Source organism: Bemisia tabaci, chromosome 9, assembly GCF_918797505.1.
Source record: "Bemisia tabaci chromosome 9, PGI_BMITA_v3".
Taxonomy (NCBI): domain Eukaryota; kingdom Metazoa; phylum Arthropoda; class Insecta; order Hemiptera; family Aleyrodidae; genus Bemisia; species Bemisia tabaci.
The window spans coordinates 16,859,305-16,872,878 of NC_092801.1; the positions used below are offsets into that span (position 1 = coordinate 16,859,305).

At 42.1% G+C, this 13,574-nt stretch overlaps 1 protein-coding gene across 4 annotated transcripts in view; it reads left to right on the forward strand.

Moving 5' to 3' along the window:
* Window positions 1-13,574, forward strand: part of LOC140225508 (tyrosine-protein kinase Fer-like) — a 122,374-nt gene that overhangs the window by 24,536 nt on the left and 84,264 nt on the right. The window contains exon 2 of one of the 4 annotated variants that reach the window (XM_072304654.1): window positions 10,351-10,578. The exons of the other annotated variants lie outside the window; for them this stretch is intronic. Coding sequence (XP_072160755.1) covers window positions 10,351-10,362 — 12 coding nt within the window. The 3' untranslated portion in view covers window positions 10,363-10,578. Of the gene's footprint in view, window positions 1-10,350; window positions 10,579-13,574 lie in introns of those variants that run through there. 4 annotated transcript variants of the gene reach the window in all.

Here is a 13,574-nt window from a genome sequence, read left to right on the forward strand (position 1 = left end):
GGCGTCAGCTTTTGTCAGCTCATACTTCAAGCAGGCTAATTTTGTGTAAACATGAATTAGAACACACTGATTTCTTGTATAAATATATTCCTGTAGCCGCACTGATATTTATGTTAAATTTACATCAGCAGGGTTGATTTTTTTGTCATATTTACTTCAATCGCCATCGCGCATAATTTTTGTCAAATTTACTTCGACCACGCTGACTTTTGGTCGGATTTACTTCGACCGCGCTGACTTTTGGTCAAAATTACTTCGACCGCGCCGTGTGTAAGTGGGTAGGGACAATTTGTGTCTTGCTGGTAAAAGCGTACACTGAAAAACTTTTTGCACTCCTGAACCCCTAACAATGTTCTTTCCGTGATTGGAAACTATTGATCGTCGATTTTTGACCTTCAACCTTGACAAATACTTACTGTTACTTAAAAAAAAAACTCCGGCCGTGGAAGCCGTACTTACGGGCTTGTTGCTTCGGCATTACAGCAAATAACCTAATTGTTAGTTATATCGATACTGATATCGAAACTGCACTCGAATGCGATATTTTCTCTCTAAATAAAACCACGCCTTTATTACGTTGAATTTCCTTGTTAAAATTGGTGAGTGAGTGCTTTAGTCTTCTGACAACAGAATTGCGACCTCAAAATTGGAGAAAAATGACGAGTAGCTGAAAAAATGGAACCAATTGATGCGATAAATCGCATGCCCTTCTGACACAAAATTGACGTCCATCAAATCACCTTAATTCTGGGACACTCTATTAAGCCCGTAACTTCTTTTTTCGGCGTTGTTTCTGCAAAGAACGTTTAAATTTCGACCGGGGCAAGCTTTTCCCAAGGCCCGCTTCCCCGGTAATTGGAGCTTAACGAACTACCCGCTCACCGAACTCGCGCTTTGAGCCGAGTAATCGCGGTAAGGAGCTTTTACGATCCGCAAGAGTCGCGACTCTCGGAGATGTTTCTAAAACAGTTTACGGTACTTTTACGGTGCTCTCGGCAAGTACCTACGTGCAGCTTTATCGATCCCGGTGATCGCCCGTAAAAACGCCTCGCTTTTATCGCCGTTTAAGACGGACCATCGGGCACCCGGGCACCCGAATCTCGAGCTTCCAGACTTGTGAGTGAGTGCTCTTGCCCCTCGCCGCACAGTGGTGCAAGGCGGTCAGTCCTCGAATCCAACAGGCGCCACACTGAAGAAAACACATTGGATCTAGAGTCCAGACTCTTGAAAACATTGGCAAGAAAAAGGACTCTTGATTCAATCAGATTTAAGCTTAAATCAAGAGGAAATCTGCTCAAATTAAGAGGCTTGGTTCTTGATTTAAGCTTAAATCCGATTGAATTAAGAGTATTTTTTCTTGTCGATGCATGTTTTTAAGAGTCTGGACTCTAGATCCAATGTGTTTTTTTTCCAGTGCATGCCCGGAATTCGCCTAAATATGTCCTATTCTGCCGTGCTAAGGAAACGCGCCGTATGAGGCTTTAGACGTCGCCAAGTTTCCTCCAATAAAAACCGAAATTGCTGCGAAAATTATGAATATAATGGAGATGTTGCATGTGTGAGGAATTCGCGATTTGACCATTGATTCGTACGTATATAAGTTCGCGAGGAGCACGATGGTGCCACTGGTTTTCTCTGAAATCAACTCCCAAGCTCAATAAAAGCTCTCAAAGTGAGGCCAAAATGGAGGATATCCCACGCTACCCTGAGAGTCCACCTCTACATCAAAACAAACTCTCCGTGCAAAGATAGGGAGCAAGTACATTAGCAGGGTTGCCACTTTATTTGGGACTCCAAAACTGAAAACACGGCAACCCTGCTAATGTATTTGCTCCCTAACTTTGCATGGAGAGTTTGTCTTGATGTAGAGGTGGACTCTTAGGGTAGTGTGGGATCTCCCCTCCATTTTGGCCTCAACTTGAGAGCTGTTTTTGAGCTTGGGAGATGATTTCAGAGAAAACTAGTGGCGCCATCGTGACTCTCGCGAACTTTTACACAAGAATCAATGGTCAAATCGCAAATTCCTCACACATGCAACATCTCTCATCCAAAACTGAATACACGGCAGCCCTCCGACCTCTTTCAAAGGCTCGTTTCATTGTGCGCCGCGCCATGCGTGTTTATTTTGGCGAGCGGTGAAGTGAAGCGTACCTCGCAGGCTCTGGCCTCGCTGGATGAGAGATGTTGCATGTGTGAGGAATTTGCGATTTGACCATTGATTCTTGTGTAAAAGTTCGCGAGAGTCACGATGGCGCCACTAGTTTTCTCTGAAATCATCTCCCAAGCTCAAAAACAGCTCTCAAGTTGAGGCCAAAATGGAGGGGAGATCCCACACTACCCTAAGAGTCCACCTCTACATCAAGAACTTTTACACAAGAATCAATGGTCAAATCGCAAATTCCTCACACATGCAACATCTCTCATCCAAAACTGAATACACGGCAGCCCTCCGACCTCTTTCAAAGGCTCGTTTCATTGTGCGCCGCGCCATGCGTGTTTATTTTGGCGAGCGGTGAAGTGAAGCGTACCTCGCAGGCTCCCTAAATAATGGACCGGGTGATCCAGGATTCGAGGCGGAGACGTCAGGAGGTGACTTTTCAGGTTGGAATGAGACCTCACATGATCAAGGTTCGCGTGCGTTCATGAAAGTACACGAGGACACCTTCAGTTAATTTGAATGTTTTGACTTGATTTTTTTTTTCAAATCTTCAAGTCCTGTACTTAACATCTTTGACTGGGGCTCTTGCTCGTCAGGAATTAGCTATTTAAGTATTGATTGTTGTGTATAAAATTTCGCAAGTGAGGAAATTCGCCTGTGTAAATTTTCGAGAATTTCCGATCGGATCTTAGTACTGCCATTTTATCTTACCAAAATCCCGGAATTCTCGGGATTCATTCCGGTTTCCAAAAGTTCCGGGAGCAAATTCCAAAATACGCCCGAAAAAGAAATTAAAAATCGACTAATTTTATTTCAATTACATATGAAGGGTATTTTTCATATTCATGCTTGGTTGTTAGGCAGGACAGCCGTAAGTGGTATCTTCTGCATGCTATCGTGGTTGGTTTTGGACACACAACGAACACCTTTTCAGGTTAGAAATTGACAGAAGAGAGCGGCACTCTGCTTGCAAGCACTGTTTTCATTGGCTCTCTGGAGGAATATTGTCACTTACTGCTGTCTCGCCTAAAACTGTGTCATTTTTTGCGCACTTACGGCTTTCTTATATAGAAAAATCGGATTCAGAAAAAAAATTACAGACGAAAAATGATGACAAAATCTCTCATTTCCCGAGAGCATGTATCTAATTTTTTCGTCTTCCTGTGATACAATAGACAGCACCTTTAATTCGTCCAGTTAAGACTAAGAGAGAAACCGATCACGCACTTTGGCCTGGAGCGGCGCGGCGCAGAGAGCAACGATGACGAGAACTTGAGATAAAAAGGAGAAACCCTCGGCGCGGCGCGGCGGTCGGCATTTATCACATAGCACTTATAGCAGCGCCTACAAGACTGCATGAATACTTAACGCATTGCGTCAGAGACCGCTCGGTCAGCAGCGGGCGGCGTGAAACGCGTAGCGCCTACAAGACTGCATGAATACTTCACGCATTGCGCCTAATACAGTGCGGTCAGCGCGGCGCGATGACAGAAGTTAAAATTATTAAACCACATTTATGTTTGTTCTTTCATAATTTTTTCGTTCATTCATATAAATGGAAGGCTTTGTCCACACAGAGATAGGTTTACGGAACTTACTTTTCGTGCCAAGTTCTATGAACTTTTGCGAGTAGTGTTGACAGGGCTTCCGCAAAAAATGTGTCCAACACGAGCAAACGCGTTTTATGCACCCCTCCCCCTCCGGCACGTTCTTTTGATGGTTTTTATTGCCGTTGCAAAACAAATGAGAAGGGGGCGGCAAAATACAGGCGGCCCATAGGCGGCAAGTAAGTAAATCCGGCCCTTGTTTTAGCCATTTCAGTGATTTCATCTAGAAGAGATTAGACGAATTTTGAAGGAAACTCTATTTCGAAAATTTGACACTTTACAACTCTCTTCGCTATCACGGCAGAACTTGAGGTCCTCCCCCACACGAAGTTTTTTTCCGTGTAGCTTGTGATAGCTGAGCTAATGAGAAATGGATCCTCTGGTACCAATTTTCTCCCTATGAAGATACTCTACTCGGCAGTGTAGCAGCCCGCGCTTAATTAGAAATTAGACAGGTTATTAACGGCATTTTTCGTCGGGTCCCGCGGATGAACAACCGGGTGTCGCACATTGGATCGAGTCAATGGAAGTAGTCGGACAAAAGTTGGAAACTGCGAACGCTTTTAATTCCGTTTATACAAGACTTTGAGGTTCTAAAAGTGCTTTCATTAGTTTCCTCGTGAAATTTTCCTATAATAGCATCCCTTGAAATTTAAAATGTGACGAAATAAACATCAAAATTCGCAGTTTTATAAAAAATTTCATGTCCGACCTCTCTAATGGACCTCTAGACAAGGTACGAATTTCAGCATTCTGATACTTGTTTCTTAACCAGAGTTTCACGTAGAACATGATACGCGTAACGAAAATTACTATAACCAATTCCTAACGAAGATATCAACGTTTTTATTCCACATTGGTTCCAAGGAATTTGAACTGCCCGCTCACAAGAAACTCAAAGCTCTACGTGAGTCAAATCGCGCACGACAACGGTCTCAGCAAGTTTCTTAATCGAGCAATATTCATTTCCCACCATGTGTTGTTCGAACTATAGGCAATTTGCTATTGCTGAGCCAAAGCGTCAAGATTGAGGTTGCCAGATTTTTACATCGCGCAGAGACTGTCATGATAACGTTTAGCGCGCGATGTGAATCACGTAGAGCATTGAGTTTTCATGAGCGGGTGGTTTGAATTCACGCATCAGGAATCATTCAATATCTTCATAAGGAGTTGATTTCGGTAATTTTCGTTGTGCGTATCGTATTTTATGTGAAATTTTGGTTAAGAAAAATGCATCAGAATGCTGAAATTCGCACCTTGTCTAGTGGTCCATTTCAACAAACTGTACAAAAACCTCAAAATCATAAGTTGAAAACCGCTGACACCGCAAGTTTGTTTGAATAATCGCAACAAACACAGTGCGGCCGGCGCGGAGCTGGCACGGCGCGAGTAGCGCCGTACAAGACCGCAGGATACTTCATGCATTGCGCTTACAGCGCGATACGCGCAACGCACAGTATAGCGCCTTACAAGTCTGCAGGATACTTAATGCATTGCACGTATACTACGGTGCGCTACTACAAGTATCAGGATGCTGAAATTCGTACCTTGTCTAGTGATCCATTGAGTCGATACACTGTGTGTCGGCCGGCGGCGGAAACAACAAGGTGTTAATTGTTATGATTTTTTTCTCAGCATCAATCTCGCCGCCGCTCGCACCTCTTCAGATCGCGTTATTACACAACTACGCGCGCGTCGTTCGTTGGTATGCGCCTGGACAGTGCGGAAAACGCGGTTCCTCTCTTGAAAGAACGTAAATACATCCCAATGTTGCCAAATTTCCCCTCGCAAATTCCATCTTCAACAGGAGAGTTTTGGGAATTTTCAACTGAAATTTTCACTCATTTTTCTGCCGATCTCATGCAAAAATCAGAAAAAATTTGGGCCAAAAGCGACAGGTATATTCTTGCAAAGTATTTGAATTGTTTGGGTCAATTTTGCAACCTTGGAATGAAGTTACCTTCCTTCGTCCGGGAAACAACGAAAAGAAAGCAAAACGTAAACACATCCCAATGTTGCCAAATTTTCTCTCGCAAAATCCATTTTCACCAGGAGAATTTTGGGAATTTCCAACTGAAATTTTTACTAATTTTTCTGCCGATCTCATGCAAAAATCAGAAAAAATGTGGACAAAAATTGTACACGTGTATTCTTGCAAAGCAATTGAATTGTTTGAGTCAATTTTGCAACCTTGGAATAAAGTTACGTTCCTTCATCCGGGAAACGACGAAAAGAAAGCAGAAACAATTTATCAGTGACGCAACGCACAATTTTCTGGGCCTCACGAATTTCTTTTCGACCGACCGCGTCACCAGATGCAATTCAAGAGGCTCGAACGTTTAATCTGTTTGAAGCTTTGGCTCTGAACTTTGTCCCTTCGGTCATATCCGCACGTGAAAAACTCGGTGACCTTAAAAAAAAGAGTTCAATTTTCGCGAAAAGAATGTTCATTTGTTGAGTCTCGTAGTTTCAGTTTGTTTCCCAGCCTAATAGGAAAATCTTGAAATGATTATATATCAATCCGTATTTTCCCAGAGACAAGAGACATGATTGATTCTTCTGAGTATTGCGTGAGGGCTATCTTCGTTTTTTGGTAAAAAAGTCAAAGTCAGTACTTACTTCGTTCGGTGGTCCGTTGGGAGCGTCTCTCCGGAGACAGGCGAACACGGAGGCACTCTCCGGCTCCGGAGCTGAGGAAAAACGTCGTATGAACCCCCAGGCGTTGCCAAACTTCCTCTAATAAAACACGAGTTAAATATAAAGGTTGCCAATATATTTCCTTCAATTTTTCGAACGATTTTGTGCGCAAGTTAATCTAAAATATTCATCAATTTCGAAAAAAAAATATTCATAACTTTCCTCCTAAATAATTTTTTTCCGAGAGGAAATTTGGCAACATTCGAATGCTCATACGGCGTTTTTCCTTAGGGCAGGAAGGGGCCGGGGCCCAGGAGGTCTATTTCGGTTCGTGACGGTGACGCGTGCGGGGACATGGGACGCAGGCCGGCGCACAATGGAACACGTCAATTAGAGAAGTTAGACAATTTGGAAACTTTGGACGCTTATGTCCTCTGAACTATGAGACTGAGAAGTTTGAAAGTGGTTCCCTTGATTTTTTGTGGAATTTCCGTTCAGAAACACCGCTTGAAATCGAACAGGGTGTCTACTAGTCCGGAAATAGTACCGATTTTTTAAGGGGGGTCCGGATGTAGGTACTGGAAAAGTGCGGAAATTCCGCAACAGGTCCGGAATTTTTTTTATTTTTCGAATTTGGCCAAATGGAGGCACTGAAAAAGCACTGAATTTTCCTGTTGAGGAGGCACTGAATTTTTTGGGAATGTACTGAATAATAACTGTACATAGAAGTAGGCACTGATTTTTGGCCCGATTTTTAAAGGGGGTCCGGAAATACTGGAAAAGTGCGGAAATTCCGCAAAGGGTCCGGAATTTTTTTCATGTTTCGTCATTTTTGTCTCAATTCAAGCGAGGAATTCAAATTTTTGAAACTTTTCGATTTTCGCCAAATGAAGGCACTGAAAAAGTACTGAATTTTTCTATTGAGGAGGCACTGGATTTTTTGGGAATGCGCTGAAAAAGAACTGTAGAAGTAGGTACTGATTTTTGGCCCGCCTATTCTAGCAGACACCCTGTTGAAATTGTACACTGGAAAAAAAACACATTAGATTTGGAGTCCAGACTCTTAAAAACATCGACAAGAAAAATCACTCTTGATTCAATCAGATTTAAGCTTAAAACGAGAACCTAGCCTCTTAATTTGAGCGGATTTCCTTTTGATTTTAGCTTAAATCTGATTGAATCAATAGTATTTTTTCTTGTCAATGTTTTCAAGAGACTGGACTCCAGATTCAATGTGTTTTTTTTTCCAGTGTAACGAAATAAACATCAAAATTTGCAGTTATTTTGGTCAGACATTTCCTGTCCGATATTTTTTAACAGGGCGTTCCATTGTGCGGCGGGGGCGAGGCTGTGCGCTATGCGAAGCGTGTAATGAGAATGGACACGCGGCTGATCCGCATGACGTCATTCTCTGTGATCCGAGCAATCACGCGTGGGGGCCGGAGGGGTGTGTCAGTTTGAGTTCAGGTGATCGGAAGGAATCTAAATTTATAATGGATAATTCGCAAACTTTAAAATCAACTTCTGAACAAGATACACGTGTTTTCAATTAACATTAGTTTAATGTTAAAAATAAAAATGACGTCATGAAAAAAAAGGATCAGTTTCAATTTGATCTGTATTCAGGGTGTCTTTAAGTCCGGAATTTCCGGAAAGTTCGAAAATAGTACTGATTTTTTAAGGGCGGTCCGGAAGTACTGAAAAAGTGCGGAAATTCCGTTAGAAGGTCTTGAATTATTCATTTTTGTCGCAATTTGAGAGAGAAATTAAAATTTTTCGAATTTTGTCAAATGGAGGTACTGAAAAAGTACTGAATTTTACTGTTGAAGAGGTACTGAAAGAGTGCTGTAAAAGTACTGTTTTTTGGCCAGCCTGCTTTAGTAGACATCCTGAAGGAGGTCCAACATTTATGTCATTTTTTTGTCATTTTTGTCCCAATTCGAGCAAGAAATTCAAATTTCGTCTAATGGAGGTACAGACAAAGTCCTGAATTTTTCTGTCGAGGAGATACTGAATTTCTTGGGAATGTTCTGAAAAGCACTATAAAAGTACTGATTTTCGCCCAGCCTGTTTGAGTAGACACCCCGATCTTTGGAGAGGAGTTCCGGCTTCCTTTCCGTGTCGTAGCCGCTTCATAGAGTCCATATTTGGCCTAGTTCCCATAAAGAAGGAACAATTTTTCAACTCAATTGGCTCTTCATTATGACTTCCATCGGGCAACAGCTTTCATCGGGAAATTACGCAAGGAGGTCCAAAATTTGTTTCATATATTTTGTCCATTTGTTTGTCATTTTTGTCGCAATTCGTTCAAGAAATTCAAATTTTTGAAATTTTTCGAATTTCGTCAAATAGAGGTACAGAAAAAGTCCTGAATTTTTCTGTCGAAGAGGTACTGAATTTCTTGGGAATATTCCGAAAAAACACTGTAAAAGTACTGATTTTTTCCCAGCATGTTCGAGTAGACACCCCGATCTTTGGAGAGGAGTTCCGGCTTCCTTTCCGTGTCGTAGCCGCTTCATAGAGTCCATATTTGGCCTAGTCTCCATAAAGAAGGAACAATTTTTCAACTCAATTGGCTCTTCATTATGACTTCCATCGGGCAACAGCTTTCATCGGGAAATTACGCAAGGAGGTCCAAAATTTGTTTCATATATTTTGTCCATTTGTTTGTCATTTTTGTCGCAATTCGAGCAAGAAATTCAAATTTTTGAAATTTTTTCGAATTTCGTCAAATGGAGGTACAGACAAAGTCCTGAATTTTTCTGTCGAGGAGATACTGAATCCTTGGGAATATTCTTAAAAAGCACTGTAAAAGTACTGATTTTTTCCCAGCCTGTTCGAGTAGACACCCCGATCCTCGGCGAGGAGTTCCGGCTTCTTTTCCGTGTCGTAGCCGCCTCATAGAGTCCATATTTGGCCTAGTTCCCATAAAGAAGGAACAATTTTTCAACTCAATTGGCTCTTCATTATGACGTCCACCGGGCAACAGCCGGACTGGCGCGGGGGTCGGGTCCGTAAATTGATAATTCTCACCGCTTGGCCGGAGCCGCCAGACGCCTTGGCAACGCTCGCGCGGGTCGTAACTTGCGAAGTTTAGCCTCCGATTTCCGCTCGGGGCGGCTCCATCGAGCTTTGAGAGATCCCGATCCGCCCCGCCGCACAATGGACCGATTTTCGAAAGTTTGAAACAAGCGCGATAAGACATCGGAATGCGATATCGTCACACTAGGGGGCTGTGCCCCCTGACCGCTACCGCGGCCAAATAATAAAATCAAGAAAATAGGAAATCAGTTGAGATTTAAATTAAAGAAAAATCTATGAGGATCATAAATCTCGAAAAGCCTAGAGATCATAAAAGTAGAAAAATATTATATTAGCCAACCTAATTTTATACGCGCCCCCAGAGGGCGCTTCGCCCTCTCTTAGGCCCGCTTTGACAAAAAAACGAACAAAAAAAAAATGAAAAGATTTTCATACCAGACTCTCATTTGTCCAATGGACCACTAGACAAGGTACGAAGTTAAGTAGTCTGGTACATGTTTCTTAACCAGAATTTCACGTAGAACACGAGTCACACAACGAAAATTACTGAAACCAACTCCTAACGAAGAAATTAACGTTTTTATTTCACATTGGTTACGAGGAATTTGAACTGCCCACTCACACGCTTATATGATGATTTTCAGCCTTGTTTCCCGTTTTCCCCATGTTTTTTTCATGTTACCAGTGTATCGGGCTGTTTCTTAAAAATTGATATCTATGCTTTCGATATTGTGACCTGTTATCGTTTGCTTTTTCCATTTAGATATTGTATTTTTACAGACTTTTAGACTCAGTTTATTAACCTTTTCGTTTTGACATTGTGTACGGGAGATACATAATGACATAACCCGAGCGGAAAGGAAAAGTATTGATGTAGTATCAGTAATTTATTATTTTTTGTTTTAGGTAAGTGGATGAAAAAGATTCATTTTCCCGCGCCTCCTTTCATGCAGGGTAAAGTACACCACTAATTCTTCTTTATTTGCATCTCTTTTCTATTTCTTTATTCGCATTTGTTTTGACCTATTAAGCTCCATTTGGTAAAAATCGAATGCTAAACTGAGCGCCATGATCTACTGACGCTTGAAATGAACGCGAAAAAACTAAAACCATCAGAATTGTCCAGAAAGAATGGAGATGTTGCATGTGTGAGAAATTTGCGATAAGACTGTTGATTCTTGTGTAAAAGTTCGCGAGAAACACGATGGTGCCTCTGGTTTTCTCTGAAATCATCTCCCAAGCTCAAAAAAAGCTCTCGAAGTTGAGGCCAAAATGGAGGGGATATCCCACGCTGTCCTGAGAGTCCACCTCTACATCAAAACAAACTCTCCATGCAAAGATAGGGAGCAAATACATTGACAGGGCTGCCACTTTATTTAGGGACTCTAAAACCGAAAACACGACAACCCTGCTAATGTATTTGCTCCCTATCTTTGCATGGAGAGTTTGTCTTGATGTAGAGGTGGACTCTCAGGGTAGGGCGGGATATCCCCTCCATTTTGGCCTCACTTTGAGAGCTTTTTTTGAGCTTGGGAGATGATTTCAGAGAAAACCAGTGACACCATCGTGTTTCTCGCAAACTTTTACATATCAATCAATGGTCAAATCGCAAATCCCTCACACATGCAACATCTCCATTGTTGAATCACTGAACGTAAAGCTTCCACCTGTCGCCAAGAGGCCAGTGGAGGGTCTCTAGCCTCAGATGGTACTCCTGTAAGCGTCAAATTTTGCAGTTTTAGTTCAAAATCTCCAGTTCAACCTCCCTATGATCCACAATGAAAAAAAATTCTCGGCGTTTTTACCAAGGTCCGTTGGTACCTTTACCATCTCACTTTTTTTACCAATTATCGGTAATTTTACCAAGACAAACTGGTAAGCTTACCCAAAAACCGGTATTTTTACTGTTTTTTTCAGGTAAGAATACCACTTTTATTGGTAATCAATTCCCGGTGACTTTGCCATTTTATCTCGGTAATTCTACCACAGTCGATAAAAAATATTGGCGTTTTTACCAAGGTCCAGTAAAATTACCGAGAAAGTTCAATAATTTTACCGAGATTTCTCGGTAAAATTACCAATTCCATAAACGGTAATTTTACCAAGAAAAAACTGGGATCAAATAGAACCCTGAATTCTTGGTAATTTTACCCTTTTCTTAGTAAATACAACGAGATTTTTTTTTCAGTGTGCTTTCTAGGCCTCATGCGTAAATCGGCATACGCCCTTACGTTAAAGGAGTGACGATTTTGCATGCGAACTGAGAATCTTGGGTCAAACTCATACCCACCGGTAATAAAGTCCGGACTCTGTGGCGACGGAACCCTGAATTCTTGGTAATTTTACCCTTTTCTTAGTAAATACAACGACATTTTTTTTTCAGTGCATACGGTACCATTGTGCGACGAGACGCGACGGTTTCGCGGGCCAAAACAAACGCCTCGAGGCACTCGGGGCGGTAGGCTTGACAGGCAGTAAATAGTAACGGACACAAAGGTGGTTTTGCCGGGCGGTGAGCGTGCGTTATTCTCGACTTTCTTCCACTTTTTATCGAGTCGCCGATGACGATGATGGCTTCAAGAAAGTTATCGAGTGTAGGAGAGACCGTCCGCCCAGCAGCAACGTCTCCACGTCCACGCTCACTCCAGCGGGCTGATTATTGCATTTTATAGACAAAGCTATAGACAAAGAAGACATAAGGAGTTCAGAGCGATCCTATTGGTTGAAATGGGTGTTTCTCATAGACTAAGGGGGTAAATGATGGACTAACTATCCGGTCTCTCGTGGGTTGCCATTAGAGTCCCTTTATACTGAGAGTCAAGACAATTCGGCTCATGGATGTCACAAACGGGAATAAAGATTACACAAATTGAAAGTTTTTCGTAATCTTTGATCGGCCCATTCTCAAATGCCTTTCTCCGTTCCTCCTCTCATTCCGTTTGTTCTTTGCCGACCCCGTAATTCCCTGGTCCATTCCAGATTATAATCTTTGCAATTGGTGAAAATGTAATCTTTATTCCCGTTTGTGACACTGTGGAGGCCTAAAATACGGGAACCAATCAGAAATGGATTAAAATTGTCTTGACTCTCAGTATAAAGGGACTCTAGTTGCCATTAGTTAGTCTATTACCTACGTCCTTTGTCTATTGCAACCACCCGCTTCCACCAACAGGATCCCTCCATATCCTTTTTGTCTTCTTTGTATATCGCTTTGTCCATCAATTTCAATAATCAGCCCTCTGAGCCTTGAAAAGCGAATTTTATGCTAAGGTTCGAGACTTCGGTACAGGGTGGAACAATTGGAACATTCTTGAAAATGGATCGGTTGGGGGTTTCAATCGTGGGTTTTTGAATAACGTTAGATTCACTGACGTTGTCAAGGCTTATTAATGTTTATCTGGCATGACTTCTCGCGAGAGCGTTCTCCGCGACAAAAATTCAATACTATATTTCGTCCAAATGGAAGAATTTCTAGGTTCCGCAGCAAACTTTCCTGGTATTTCAGGGTCTGGTCAAATTCCCGGAGATCTCGAGGGTTTCAATGAATAGGCTAGTTGCGCTGGTCACAAAATCGTGTTTTGATGCTGTATTCTTTCAGATCAACTAAAAATAATAAGATTTGTCCAAACAGCAACTTTCGATGTTGAATATTAACCAATACATCACGTCTTGAAAAACTCGATTTATGACGTCATCCACCGCGGTAGTGCATACCATGCTGTGCACTACCGCGGTGGATGACGTCGCGAAAACCCGACTTTTCAAAGGACGATATCTCGGTTGATATTCAACGTAGAAAGTTATCGTTTGGACAGATCTTCTTACTTTTAGCGAATCCACGTGAATCAAGCAACAATACACGATTTACCAGCGCAATTGGCCCATTCACTGCAACCCTCGAGAAATCTGGGAATTTTTGAATTTTTCTCGTGAAGAACACTCTCACGAGAAGTCATGTTAGAAAAACATCAATGAGCCTTGACAACGTCAGTGAGTCTAACGTTATTCAAAAACCCTGCAGTATCTCGGAAAAGTTCTATAATTATTTTGAAGTGCAAGCAAACTTGTCACCATGTGCGGGAGGACTCTAATTAGAGTCCTCCCCGAATTCGTCTCATTCACGCACGAGC